The sequence below is a fragment of the Syngnathoides biaculeatus genome, chromosome 16 (assembly GCF_019802595.1).
Source record: "Syngnathoides biaculeatus isolate LvHL_M chromosome 16, ASM1980259v1, whole genome shotgun sequence".
Taxonomy (NCBI): Eukaryota; Metazoa; Chordata; class Actinopteri; order Syngnathiformes; family Syngnathidae; genus Syngnathoides; species Syngnathoides biaculeatus.
This window is the reverse complement of record NC_084655.1, coordinates 19,565,297-19,579,721: the sequence shown is the minus strand read 5'-3', so window position 1 is coordinate 19,579,721 and position 14,425 is coordinate 19,565,297. Positions and strand designations below refer to the sequence as shown.

The 14,425-nt window shown below is 40.7% G+C and overlaps 1 protein-coding gene across 3 annotated transcripts in view; it reads left to right on the top strand.

The window, feature by feature from the left end:
• The window catches only part of baiap3 (BAI1 associated protein 3), a 39,271-nt gene extending 26,790 nt beyond the window's left edge, over window positions 1-12,481 (top strand). Inside the window, exons 22-35 of one of the 3 annotated variants that reach the window (XM_061847359.1) lie at window positions 303-454; window positions 558-681; window positions 1,729-1,869; window positions 2,552-2,647; window positions 2,937-3,152; window positions 3,946-4,014; window positions 4,080-4,159; window positions 4,543-4,651; window positions 4,756-4,821; window positions 5,553-5,636; window positions 5,870-5,990; window positions 7,127-7,250; window positions 7,766-7,971; window positions 9,977-12,481. In XM_061847359.1, the coding sequence (XP_061703343.1) occupies window positions 303-454; window positions 558-681; window positions 1,729-1,869; window positions 2,552-2,647; window positions 2,937-3,152; window positions 3,946-4,014; window positions 4,080-4,159; window positions 4,543-4,651; window positions 4,756-4,821; window positions 5,553-5,636; window positions 5,870-5,990; window positions 7,127-7,250; window positions 7,766-7,971; window positions 9,977-10,080 (1,692 nt within the window). In that variant the 3' untranslated portion in view covers window positions 10,081-12,481. Of the gene's footprint in view, window positions 1-302; window positions 455-557; window positions 682-1,728; window positions 1,870-2,551; window positions 2,648-2,809; window positions 3,153-3,945; window positions 4,015-4,079; window positions 4,160-4,542; window positions 4,652-4,755; window positions 5,637-5,869; window positions 5,991-7,126; window positions 7,251-7,765; window positions 7,972-9,976 lie in introns of those variants that run through there. The other 2 variants (XR_009798961.1, XM_061847360.1) reach the window with 2 other exon arrangements.
• The last annotated feature ends 1,944 nt before the right edge of the window (window positions 12,482-14,425 follow it).

Genomic DNA, 14,425 nt, shown 5'->3' with positions numbered 1-14,425 from the left:
TTTGGGGGTTTTTTTGTAGAAGGAAAACGATTGTTTTTAAAATGCACAGGCCAAAATCCGGCAGCTGTCTTCTCCGGTGTTGGGACAAAATCTCCAAACCCCGCAAAAATTGTGACCTGGACTAAACAAGGCGCCAAAGTAATCAGTCAAATAATCAAACTGGATATTTCCATTTGTTGGACAGTTTCATGACTCCATTTTGGGAATAGTACAAAGAGTAGCGATTTTGATTGAAATTCGCTACTCATTCATGACCGTGCAAATGACGACTTGGAATTTAGATGGTGTTGTTGTTCTTACAGGTGGCCGATGATGTCAACGTGGCCATGGAGAGGCTTTGCGGCACTCTGGAGCAGGAAAGTTCCAGACTGACGCAGACGATGGGCGAGACCGTCTTTGAGCTTTTCGTGTCCCTGAAGAGCCTCAAAGGCTTCCGGGAGTTTCTTCCCCTCAAGTTGGTCGTAGCTCCAACTCACTTTCATTTCTTTTGTCTATGCGTACCACGAGTAATCTTTTTGTTGTTTGTTGTGTTTTTTCTTCATCTTCCTCCTCGGCAGAGACGCAAAGATGTTGGCCTTGACGGTGTTCCACAACTGGTTCAAGTCGTCCATTCACAAGTTCCTGCAGATTGTTCACGACAGGTCATGTGACAGGATCTGCAAAGCGGTGGACACGGACAAGGTAAGGCACCGCGCCCCTGATTTGGAACTGGGTCCGTGAGCCGGGTAACCATGGTGATAGATCTCCGCTTCACTCGCTCCACTGAGACCACGTTTCGTGATTGCTTCTCTGTGACCTAGCAACGAGCATCAATCTTTTTCATTTTCATTGCTCTTCCCGAAACAAATGTTCTTTCCTATCCTTGCGCAAACATCCCGAGGTGTTGCCTCACGTCAAAGCAATAACCTTGTTGTTTTCATGGATGACTGAGGTCAAAAGGTCGCTGTTATGTTGAACCTGTCACCATATCTGTACGGTGATTTTGTAAAAACTATCAGGTTGAACTGGATATTGCAATTGATAGGAATTGTATTTATTTATTTTGGTGTGGGCGTCACAGTTCTGGGATCAATCCCGGCCCCGCCCGTGTATAGTTTGCATGTTCTCCCCGTGCCCGCGTGGGTTTTCTCCGGGTACTCTGGTTTCCTCATGGAACATTAATTGGACACTCTAAATTGCCCTAGGTGTGATTGTGAGTGCGATTGGTCGTTGGTCTCCATGTGCCCTGCGATTGGCTGGCGACCAGTTCAGGGTGTACCCCGCCTCCTGCCTTTTAACAGCTGGGATAGGCTCCAGCACTCCCTGCGACCCTCGTGAGGATAAGTGGCAAAGAAAATGGATGGATATTTTGGTGTGTGAGTGAATGCCAATATATTTCATATACTTCAAAAAATGAATGTAAAAAGGATTAAAATTGAATAAATGGGAATGCATTTAAAAGATTTTTTAAATATAAAAATAAGTTTATGTTTGTATGTATTAATACTAAGGTAATTTTGGAATGAATACATTGAAATTAATGCTACGTTTAAGGCCTATAGTTGCTTTTATTATTGTTATTATTATAAAACGGATTGTTTAAAAATGTGAAATTCTAATTAATATCAATAAATATAAAGGAAGCGGACGTCTTAAACGTGGGTACCCCCATTTGCTTCCATTTTGAATCCGTGGCACACGGCATCTCCAAGGTGCCGGTTCCGATGACGCACTGTGGATGACTTTCAGATGGAAGCGTTGCAGCAGGCCAAGCACAGCTCCTCGGCGCTGGAAGTGACGTCCTGCTTCCGACAAGTCCGAGACATCTGGCTCCAGCTGGCCTGGCCGGACTCCGCGGGCGCTTTCATCTTCGTCACCCGCTTGACAGACGTGAGTGTCGCTTGACGAATCATGTGCACATCAGCTTTTAATATGCTAAAGATTTGTTTATGTAAATCTACACACCGCAAATGAAAAAGAAAACATTTTAATCAATAGTTGTTTTTTGTGGAAAATAAGAATATAAAACATAATGAAATAAATATAAGACATCAATCAAAGGTAATAAATTGTGCATACATAAAAAATACACGAGAAATAAAAAAAATTGTGGCTAGATATCAAATATTTTGCAAAAAAAAAATACATTTTATACTTTTGTGAAGAAAAATGTTTCAATTATTGTATTTTATATATTTTAAAATTAAAATGGAATATGTAGGAGTCTGAATTAATGGGAATTTATTTACATGTATATAAGTTACAAAAAAATTGATATGAGGAGATAATGCAATGAATTCAATTATTTCACGTGCATAAAATGGAAATGGAACTAAAAACTAAAAAAGTGTAAAATAGAATAGGGAAAAAGTATAAATTGATTATTCACTGAATCTGCTTGTATTTATACTATGAGATATGTACAGTGGTTCCAATGTATCCTATATTGGAACTGTACTTGAGTTCCAATATAGTATATTTTGCCAATCCCCCCCCCCCAATTCATTTTTCATATAAACTTTCCAGCTTTGTAACTTCATGACATCAGTAACCCCAGTCCTGCTTGTCTCAGAACTTTTGCAGCGAGGCTGTGTACTACTCGGAGATGCTGACGCGCAAGATTGAGAGGAGCCAGCTGAGCCGGGACCACAAGAGCTTCATAGTGCAGGTAACGCCTGCAGGGAGGAGTGTTGACATGCGTGCCAAATGGCAGCCAGGGCCCCGTGGGCGCTGCCCCAGCAGGAGGATCACATTATGGCGTTGCATTAACACAAAAAAGACAATTTGTTGCCTGTTGGTCATTCACAGCGGCACCCCGCTCTCTTTTTAGACCTGCTTCTTTTCCTTCGACCTTCTCTGCGCCTCCACTCTCTCTTTCTCTCTCTCTCTCCCTCTCTCTTTCTTTCTCTTTTTCCCTCCTTCTGCGCTCCTCCTCCTACTCCTCGCTTCCCGCTTAGCTGTGCGTGGCCCTCAACGACGTGGAGCACGTACGCGTCTTCCTGGGTCACCTGCCCCGCGACCTGGACTGGCTCGGGGTGGAGCGCGCCATGGAGGAGTCGTGCGGCGCCGAGGGCAAGGAGCAGGTGTTCAAGGCGCTCAACGGGCAGCTTTTCAACATGGACCTGGACCTGCAGAGGGAAGCCAAGCACCTCCTCGCGATGCTCACGGACAAGGTGCAAGCACACCGCAACCAACATCTTTTTCATCATACTGGGGGGGCCTTGATGTATTAGTGACCCCCCTTTTTTTAAGGCACGAGTCGCCGTTCAGCAGTTTTTGCTTTACTTTGACTTGCAAGCAAAAATCTGAGACGTGATATGATGATAATTTGACTCACTTCACAATAACAAGCAGTTTGTCTTTTAAAAAAAGAGGAGTTAAGTTCTTTATTGCCACTCCCAGTTGACCTTTAGCTGCCAAAATAAACATCAAACAAAAACAATTAAATGTTGTATTGTTGGATGATGTATTTGTGTGTTTTTAAGTATTTGGCATTTTAATTTTTAGTTGGTGTATTAACTTCAAATGGTAATTTATTCAACCGAGAATATGAACAGATACTGTAAATATGATTTTTTTTTTTTTCTTTAGTAGACATGCATACAAATTAATGTTTTTTTAAATTCATATCAATTGCCCGAATAGAACTTTGACCACCCAAATATGTGGACTGTTGTAAATAAAGGAAATTTTATTTTTTTTCCCAAAGCCAGGTAATATTGTGTGTATTTAAAAGAAATTAAATGGAAAAAATGTTTTTAGGTAAATGTTGTCTTTTTAAAAAAAAAATAAGGCAACTATACCATCTCTGCAGAAATTCTATTGAAAATGGCGATTTGGGAAAGTTGAACTCCCTAAAGTGAAGACCTAATGAACCTAATCATTTGTCCAACCCCCCCAAAAAAATTGAAAAAAATATATATATATAATTATTTTTTGACACGTGACATTGTTGTGCGTACACAGATGGTCCCCGAATTGCGGCGCTGCATCCAGCACATCAGCTTGTCTCCCGACTCCATCCACAACGACGACGTAAGCCCTCAAACTTTTCAAATTTGTCGCAATCCCCTGCCGCGCGTGACCCTCGCCGTCCGCAGGCCGTGGCCCCCCTCATGAAGTACCTGCAGGACACGGCGGTCATCCTCGCGGACACGTTGCTGAAGGACAACCTCACCCGGTGATTACCGCCTCCCGCCTCCCTGTAAATGTTTGCATTCTAGCAGGGACAATGTGCGATTAGCGTAACCATTATGATTTATAATTATACCTTCCGCCTAATTGCTTTTCACCAATCGTTTGTGCTTGTGTGGGCTGGCAGTGATTTGCAAAGGTAGCGCAGAATCATAAAATCACACGATGTTAATACAAAATACAAATCATACATTTAAGAGACATTTGCAATTTGTCAAAATGGGGTACGAGTTTGCTCCCAGACACATTTTCATAAATAAGCAGATAAAGATTATTTGAGTGTGCGGTTTTACAGTTTCTGCGCGGGCAGGCATTCTTTGGTCCGTTTTGATGGACATTATGAAAGAGGTTGTTTGCTTGATTCTTTAGGGTTCTGCAGAGCCTGTGGGAGCTGCTCCTGCGCATGATCCTGGACTCGGTCACAGAGAACCGCGGCGTTCAGGTGGAGTTCTACAACCGCTTCCAGTACACGGTGGAGGTCTGTAGTGCAGTTTTTTAACACACGGAGATTAACGTACCGTTCAGTTTGTATGACTGTGTCTGTTTTTTTTTTTTTTTGTTTTGTTTTTTCTGCGTATTTAGACCTTATTGCAATTCCTTCAAGAAAACGGTCTGTCCCCTGAAGATATGAAGACCGGAGACTACAAGGTCATCTCTTTTTCTGTTGTTGGCCAATGTGTCTAAATCTGTTAGAGAGTATTTCTTTCATGCCGGGGTCCTCCAGCCGACTCACGGGTCTGGCATTTTAAGATCCTGATGCGACAGAATAATTATTGCAGGGTTGAAAGCGTGTGAAAAAAGTCGTGTCTTGTAGGCCGGAAATTACGGTATTTGTATTTTCATACAATAGTAAAATATGAAGGATCGAAAGGCGACCTTACATTTTTTTTAAATTTGAAAAAATGTAAAAAAAAGAATTAAAAATAAAAGTAAGTAAGTTTAGTATGGTATCTTCCAAGATTAAATTTGTTTAAAATTTTTAAAATGAATAGCGATTACTATTAATAGTCAAGATATGAACTTGATTCATACAAGTTATGAAAAACAAAGATTATTAATCAGGGCAGGCGCCACTGCACAAGCCTCACGGTTAGTTTTGGAGGTGCGTGTGAATTAAAAAAAATTAAAAAGTAAATTTAACACGATAACTTGCAACATTAAATTTGTTTAAAATTTTAAAAATGAATAGCGATGACTATTAATAGTCACGATATAAACTTGATTCATATGAGTTACAAAAATCAAAGATTATTAATCAGGGCAGGTGCCACTGCACAAGCCTCACTGTTAGTTTTGGGGGTGCGTGTAAATAAACAAGACCAAAAAAACTAAGAAAGAACATTTTGCTTTCTTCCGCCACGCAAACATGTCCGCCGAAGGCCCTGGACGAGGAGTTGAAGCTGAACAAATGTTCCTCCTTCGAATTGATCGAACAGTACTACCTGGAAAAGATCTCCCTGCAGGTACGTTCCGGCTCACTGGCCATCGATCTGTCCGCCGGACCCTCGTTCTCGTTGCCCGCCACTGCGCGTTTCACGGGAAAGGTGTCGTATAAACCTTTTACACCGATACCATATTCCTGTACTGGGGCCGTGAGATATCCTGACGAGACCCTGTGTGTGTGTGTGTGTGTGTGTGTGTGTGTGGTGTGTGTGTGTGTCTGTGTGTGTGTCTGTCTGTGTCTGTCGCTTTGCAGAAAACCCTCAAACATACCCGCTTCGGTCGGATCAGCGTCAAGTGCTACTACGACGCTCCGGAGCAGAGGCTGACCGTAGAGATCCTGCACGCCGCCGACATCATGGCGCTGGACGCGAACGGTAAAACCGTGCCGTTGTTTTTAGCAGGCTAGACACGTAGTTGACTATCCGGATCTGCACATGGAAATGTCCGTTATATACTTACAATCGCACATTTTTGCGGCCCCTATAGAGAGAAAGTAAATTTGTCACGCCGCAGAGAAATGTTGTTAACAACCTTGCCAAATTTGAATAATAAAAAAAAAAAATTGGAATATAAAGCCTAATAGTGGTTGGAATAGATTTGCACCGAGTCATGACGGGGGATTTTCACACTGCTACAACGAGGCGCTCTTAAGCGACCAAATCAGTCACTGAATGTTAAGCCTTGATTTGCCGGCGTTCCCTCCCACTTTTTTTTACCATGACATGCGCGCACTCGCGAAAAACAACAAGGCGCTCTAAATCGGCCACACCGGTGTGACGGTCTGAGCGCTCCGAGTGCTGAAAGGTCTTCTTCAGGTTAATGCGTATGCGCGTGGAATTTTGGGGAATTTTTGGAATTTTTCTACTTCCGTGCCAGTCTGAAACTTCTCCATGCATGCTTCTTCCGCGTGTTCATTTTCGCTTTGGCCGTCTCACAAAGCCGAATGCAGCGAATGAAAGAATACAGAAACAAATGCGAACGTATGTTTGTTATTGTTTATTATTTATCAACTGGAAAGCACGTTCCAGCATTGAACAAGAATCAATAGAGGATTGTTTGGGTATGGATTCAGGTGGTATGACACTTAATTTCACTATCCCAAATGTGCCTTAATGACTGAGCCCGAACAATCCTCCCTTGATTCTTGTTCAATGCTGGAATGTCCTTTCCAGTTGATAAATAACAAACAATACATTTGCATTTCTTTCTGTATTCTTTCATTCGCTGTGTTCGGCTTTGTGAGACGTGCGGAGTGAAAAGGAACACGCGAAAGAAGCATGGATGGGGAAGTTTCAGACTGGCACGGAAGTAGAAAAATTCCCAAAATTCTCTGCACATGAGCATTAATCCCAAGGGGACTTTTCAGCACGGGGGAACGCTCAGACCGTCACACCAAGGCCTTTTTTTTCGTCATCCATCAGTCGAGATCCAAAATGCTACGTGTGTACCTTGGAGTTTTTTTTTTTTTTTGTGCTTCACATTCTAATTTTCACCGATGGCCGACGTCAAGGCCTGAGCGACCCGTTCGTCATCGTGGAGCTGTGTCCGCACCACCTCTTCCCGTTGGCCAAGAGCCAGCGCACGCAGGTGAAGCTGAAGACGCTGCACCCCGTGTTCGATGAGCTCTTCTACTTGTGAGTTTCTTGTTCCCGCTCGTGTCATTTAAAGGTCACGCCAGGGCGGCTTATGCGCTTTAGAACTGTTATTGCTTCACTGCTTAATTTCGTCTTTGCAAAGGTCACTTCCTTCCTAGCCTTTCTCTCCACCTTTTATTAGCAACGTTACATCAGTCGGAGGATTATATGAGATTTAGCGCAAAAAAAATAAAGACGAAAGAGCAATAGCGAGCAGGGGAAGAAAGGTAAAGACTATAAATTAAAGGTAATTAAAAAAAAAAAGCATTGAAATCTTTGGCTACTTAATTAAGGATCACTCTTCCTGCATTACATGTGTATTATAGTGGTTGTAGTGGTCAGACGTGATTTTTCAATTTATAGGCGGAATTCCGTCTTTTTAAATTGCATTGATTTAAAAAAATAAATAAATATATATATATATATGGACGATTAAGGCTTTTAGGCTAGCACTGTGTTTGAAAATTGCCGAGGAACGGCTTGCCCCACGAGTAATCCCGATCCACGCGGCGCAGCCACGTGAGTCCCGAGCAGTACAGGCACAGATTCGCCTGCCTGACCTTCACCGTGATGGACTACGACTGGCTGTCCACCAACGACTTCGCCGGCGAGGCCGTGGCCCCGCTCAGCGACTTCTGCTGGCCGGGGAGGCCCAACGCCACGCCGGCCGGCAAGAGCGTGCAGCCCTTCATCCTCCATCTGTCGCGCAGCAAACCCAGCGGTACGCAAGCGCTTTGTCTGATTTCCATAATGAAAACTTTTAAACGACTGAATTTTTTTGCATTTGAATATTGGAATTCTATTCTCCTGGTTGGAGTAAGGCGAGTTTTCACTGTAATCCCAACGCTTAAGTACATGCAGGCAACGATTAGAAACTGTATCGCGACTCGTCACGTCGGTTTAAAAGGGAGGGAAACGCCAACACGATGGAAATCGGACACGTTTTGGCACCCGACACTCAAAAGCCCTGTCTTAGTCTTCGTCTGTTCTACTTGATATTTCAGAAAAAGCCTTTTTTTCCTCCACTGTTTGGTCAGAAAACAGTGTTTAGAGTGAAAGTATGGAAATATATAAGTGCCACCCAGATTTAAATTTAAAATGCCCCAGAAAACAGGATTTGAATTTGAAATGTAAAGTGGTCACATTTTCAATCGTTGTATTTCAGTGTAACTTTTTAACGTCAACAATTCAACTGGCTACAATTCCCTGTCAAAAATTCACCGTCGAATTGCAGCGAATTGTAGCCAGTTGAATTGTTGACATTGAAAAGTTACACTGAAATACAACTATTGAAAATGTGATCACTTTACATTTCAAATTCAAGTCCTGGTGGTACTTATTTACAGTGAAGAAAATATGTATTTGAACACCCTGCTATATTGCAGGTTCTCCCACTTAGAAATTATGGAGGGGTCTGAAATTTTCATCGTAGGTGCATGTCCACTGTGAGAGAGATCATCTAAAACAATGTATGATTTTTTTTTCACGATTTATTTGTGTGATACAGCTGCAAATACATTTTTGAACACCTGTCTTTTTGGTCATAATTCCACTAACCGTGGTTGGAGGAAGACGAATGATGAATTCCATCCCAAGAACACCATCTCTACTGTGAAGCATGAGGCTGGTAGCATCATGCTTTGAGGGTGTTTTTCTGCACATGGGACAGGACGACTGCACTGTATTAAGGAGAGGATGACCGCGGCCATGTATTGTGAGATTTGGTGGAACATCCTCTTTCCCTCAGTCAGAGCGTTGAAGATCGGTTGTGGCTGGGTCTTTCAACATGACAATTCCTCGAAAACAGAGCCAGGAAAACCAAGGAGGGGCTCCGTGAGAACCATATCAAGGTTCTGGCGTAGCCCAGACTGTCTCCAGACCTAAACCCAATAGAAAATCTGTGGCGGGAGCTGAAACTCCGTGTTTCTCAGCCACACCCCAGAAACCTGTCTGATCTAGAGAAGTTCTGTTTGGAGGACTGGGCCAAAATCCTTCCTGCAGTGTGTGCAAACCTGGTGAACAACTACAAGAAACATTTGACCTCTGTAATTGAAAACAAAGGCTACTGAACCAAATATTAACATTGGTTTTCTTAGGTGTTCCAATACTTATTTCCAGCTGTATCACACAAATAAATCGTTAAAAGAATCACACATTGTGATTTCTGGATTTTTCTTTTTAGATTCTCTCTCTCACAGTGGACATGCACCTACGATGAAAATTTCAGACCCCTCCATAATTTCTAAGTGGGAGAACCTGCAATATAGCAGGGTGTTCAAATACTTATTTTCTTCACTGTACTTCCATATGTAAGCACCTCATGTTATACTGCTAAAAAACGGAAAAAGCTCGAAGCAAAGACAATATTTAGCGCAAGGAGAGAGTCTCGTCTTTCCTTACCGTATATTTTGTGTCTCTTTAAAGATGAGTCAAAACGCTCTCATACGAACTCTGCGTTGAAATCAGCTTGCAGTGAATGAGTTAAATACAGACGGGCAACATTTGAAGTAACATTTAAGACAATTTAATGGGTGATTCTATCGCATGTCTATTTTGGTCTTTGGTTTATCAGTTGGCTCTTCGGGGGCTTCTTTCCTTGAAATGTCATTCTGAACCGTTCAAGTCTTCTTGTTCCAATGTTGCACAGTATAGACTTCCTGTCAAACGGGGTGATGGGATCATGGATTTTTTTTTTTTTTTTTTTTTTTCCGCTCCCCGTCGTGCAGAGAAGCCGATCATGCGGATGCTGGACGCTCGGGCGGGCGACAGGGAGGCTCAGGAGTTTGTCCGCAGGCTGAAGGAGATTGAGAAGTCCATGGAGGAGGAGTAAAAAAACAAACAAACAAAAAAAAGCCCTGGGCCAACGCATATCGATGTTCTCTGACCACACGTCGCCACCTGTACTCTTGTACTGGTACTATGTTTACAATTTTGATGTTTACAGTACAGTAGTTTTTTTTGTTTTGTTTTGTTTTTTTATTTAATTTTCGTTGTTTAGTATCTATACCAAAATGAGGATTCATCTTCATCCCGCACACGATTTCGCTATGTTGTCTTTGTCGTATATTTGATAGAAGTCCAAAGTATTTGGTGGAAGTAGCACTCAGTTAAAGTCTGAATCTTTACCTCACGTGTGTGTGCGCATGTGTGTGTGCGTGTCTGTGTGTGTGTGTGTGCGTTTGCGATGGTGTTCGTGTCCGTGGGTACGTGGGAGGAAGCGTCGCACGCCACAGCTCAGGGTCCAAAAGTTTTGTGGGAGAATCTCTGAAAATCTTTCATCTGAGTGAAATTTGTCATGGGATTCATATCAAAGTATTCGTAAGTACGCTAAATTTAAATGTCAACAAATTAGCGAGGAGCCTGTTATGAGACTTTAGTAAGATTTTGTCCAAAAAGTAATTTGCTGTGCAAAATGTTTTTTTTTTTTTTTTTTTTTTTAAATTGATGAATGTCCTGGATTGTGGAATATTAACGAATGAATAACACTTGTTCATATTTCATAATCCAAAGCACTTTGAAGTGTTTTTGTAGCAAAATGTTTTTAAGGATCGTGCATCATTGTGCTGTATGTATTTTTCGTGCAATTTCTTACTACGCGGTCATCATGTGTGCATGCTATCTTAATTTTTTTTTTTTATATATGCGGTATTTATTTATTTACATTTTTTTTAATTCAATAGATGTCAACAGCCTGTCGAATTTAGTAGGATTTTGTGCAAATAATAATACTCTAAAATGACTTCAAACGCTTCATTTTGTTTAAAATTCCAACTCGATCAATGGGAATTAAAACATTATTATTGCTCATTTATTACCACTACAGAATCCAAACCACTTTTTGGGTCGCAAAATGTTTTTGGAAGGTTTGCGGAACCGGCGTCTTTGCCATTTTTGTGTCATTTCCTTGTGAAACATGACACGTTGCTCAATTTTCCATTCAGTAAATTTTTAAAGTTACTTTTAATCGTTTTAAGACTGTTATACTTTTTCGATTACCAACAAATTACTATTTAACTCTTTCAAAACAAACAAACAAACAAACAAAAAATGTCCAAAAATCAGCTCGCATGCTGGATGAAACTGGTTATGATGGTGACTTTTTTTTTTTTTTTGGAGGGGGGGGTATATATTGAATGTTCTGAATTTATGACTCGAAAATAAGATGATAAAAGAAAACGTCTGTTGCCAAATGAGTGTATTATAGTAATTAAGTATATCTTTAGTGCCATCTTCGTAGAAATGACTTGCCATATTTGTGAGTGTTTTGAAAATGGTCCAGTTTTGATCTTTTAAGGTAGTTAGATTTGTGCAATTTCCTACTAATTCGCTCTGATGTGTTGAAAAGATCCCGTCAAGGTCTCGAACTACGTTTAGTGTTTATCAATCCAACCTTTTTTAGTTTATTTTGCGCATTTTATTGGACACAGAAGGTCAGGCGTTAATGTTTTGTATTCATCTTGTGATTTTTCAAACATGCAAGTTTGGACTTGGGTCATTTAAACATGTCAGACAGACGCCTTAAAAAAAAAAAAAGTTGAGCCGAAATGGATTTTTAATCTGCGTTGTGTTCAAATAATGATTCAGTGCTTAGTGACGACCTAACTACCGTGATTTCCGGCCAACAAGCCGTGACTTTTTTTCACACGCTTTCAACCGTGCGGTTTATGCGGTGATGCGGCGCTAGCGTTAGCGCGGCGCTAGCGTTAAACTCTTTCTATATACCCGGGCTTATAGCAAGGTGCGCTAATGCTAGCCCCACGCTAACGTTAAACTCTATCTGTGTACCGAGGATTATAACCAAGTGCGCTCTGTAGGCCGGGAATTACGGTAACTGAAAGGAATCAAATGTTCCCCTGAATTAAATCATTTAGCCTGGAAGCACCCAGCTCGATTAAGTGCAGCTCATAAGTTGGTGAAGCGATTGGATGATAGGACGCTGAATGACGTGACGTCGCCATGCTAACGCGGCTTCGCTTGCCTCTTTTCTGTTGACGCCGGTGCCATCCGCCAATAAAAATTCCAATAAAAGTAGAACGCAGTTATCACAAACATGTTTTCGTCAGCATTTAGTAGGATTTTCTCCCGAAAGTTAGTGGAAAATCATCTTTTTTTTTTCTAATAAAACTTCGGGAATGATAGTCAAAAGCGGTCAAAATATAGCTTGCATGATTTGCATTACATTTTTTTTAATATTAAATTTGCCAAATTTGGACACGGGAGCTTTCCCTCCAATAGCGATCATATATAAAATAGTAAAAATGTTTACAGTAAATTAATTCATATAAATATATATATATATATATATATATATATATATATATATATATACAGAGTGTCCCAAAAAATGTATACGCACTTTAAATAATTGCAAACTTGTTTATTAGAATTCTAATAATTTTTAACATGTAAAATAATTTACAAATATCATTAAAGTGTGTCAAAAAAATTTTGCAGGGGGACACCCTGTACATATAGTATACATAAATACTTTTCATACATCGGCAATTACAGTGCAATACATTACAATCTGTAATTCCCAATAAAATGTATGTACTGTATATGTTAAAAAGACTATTAATTGAAACAGATCAACAAATTGATATTCAAAATTGTGAGATGTTTATTTTTTGTACAATTTTCGACTAAAATCATTGCACGTGCAAACTTCCCCGACCTCTTCGTCAAAACTTAAGGAAGCAAATCATCGCATTAATCCGTGAGGCGTTTTATTTTGAAGGCACTTTCATGCTCTTAAACATCTTTTACCATTTTAGTCACATAAAAAATGTGATTAAAGTTAGCATCACTTTAATCACATTTTCATGTGGATAAAAAAAAAAAAGTTAAAAAACCTGGAAGATTTTCTAAAAAAAAAATTTAAAAAAGGAGAGCAACATCTCACTGATGATGAGGAGGAGGAGGAAGGAGAGGGAAACCTGTTGAAGGTAAAATAAATAAATAAATAAAAATGCACCAACAGCATTTTTAATGGTGTCGTAAACGCTAACAGTAGCTTCTGGTGTCGTGTATTTTTTTATGTATTTATTTTGAATTCTGTGGAGTTGTAAAGGGGGAGAAGGAGCAAGGAAGCGTTGAATCCATCTTTGGATGAGCACAACAAAAACTGGGAGGGGGGGGCACGTTTCGTCGAAGCTTTCGGTCCGCCGAACGTCGTCAAGTTTGCACTCGGGTGGGTCGGAAGGCGTCTTGTGGGGTAAAAGCACCTCGTTGTTGTTGCTGTGACTTCTTTGTCCTTGAGTGTGTAAAAGCCTGCGTTGGTGTTTATTAGATGATCGATGCGCTGGAGATTTGTCAATGGACTTGAAATAAATGTTTACATTTCAGCTTCTGTCCCCTGGTCAATGAAAAGTGTCATCTAGTGTGTTTTGGCTCAGTATTACAAATTTTGCAATTCTTATGACTCCTTACTTTGGTCTTAAAATGCTTACAATTTCTCAACGTTATTAAAAGTGAAAGAAATTTTACACTTTGGTCACAAAGAACATGAAGGGGACGGACATGATTTGCTTACGCGGACCACATGAAATGATATGACGGGCCAGATATGGCCCCCGGGCCTCGAGTTTGAAATTTGCGAAACAGAGAATTCTCACCATCTCAACGACAAACAAATATGATTTCATCACCATAAAACTATTTAGGAAGAGACAAAATGCAGCACAGCAAACGGCAAAGACAAAAGGAGTGCTCTGGCGCCTCTGCTGAAATCTGTGAAATGCATCATTCATTTGCGCATTTTCTCATTTATTGTGACACAGTTGCAGAGTATTTTCCAATCAATGGATGGTGGTCGAGTAAAATAAATCGTGTGCGCAATAAAATGAAAAATATTTACGATTATGACAGCACAGTGTCCAACGTCGTCTGTGACGAGCTCCTGTTCACTCTCGCCTGTAAAGAGTATGACCAATATGTAAATATTGCATCTTGAATTTTTCATATTTCATGCAAGTGCAACATCGATCCAGTAGCTCGTCTTATTTAATTTTTAAGAAACAAAACAGACAAGTGCAACAGTTACAGAACTTCCGACGTTTCTTATCTTTTCTCTCCCCCGATTGGGGATTTCCACTTTTAACCAGCAGAGGTCCTCGTAAACACAACAATGCAAAAATACTGCGACTCATATTTCTATGTATCAGTTTTTGGCCTGC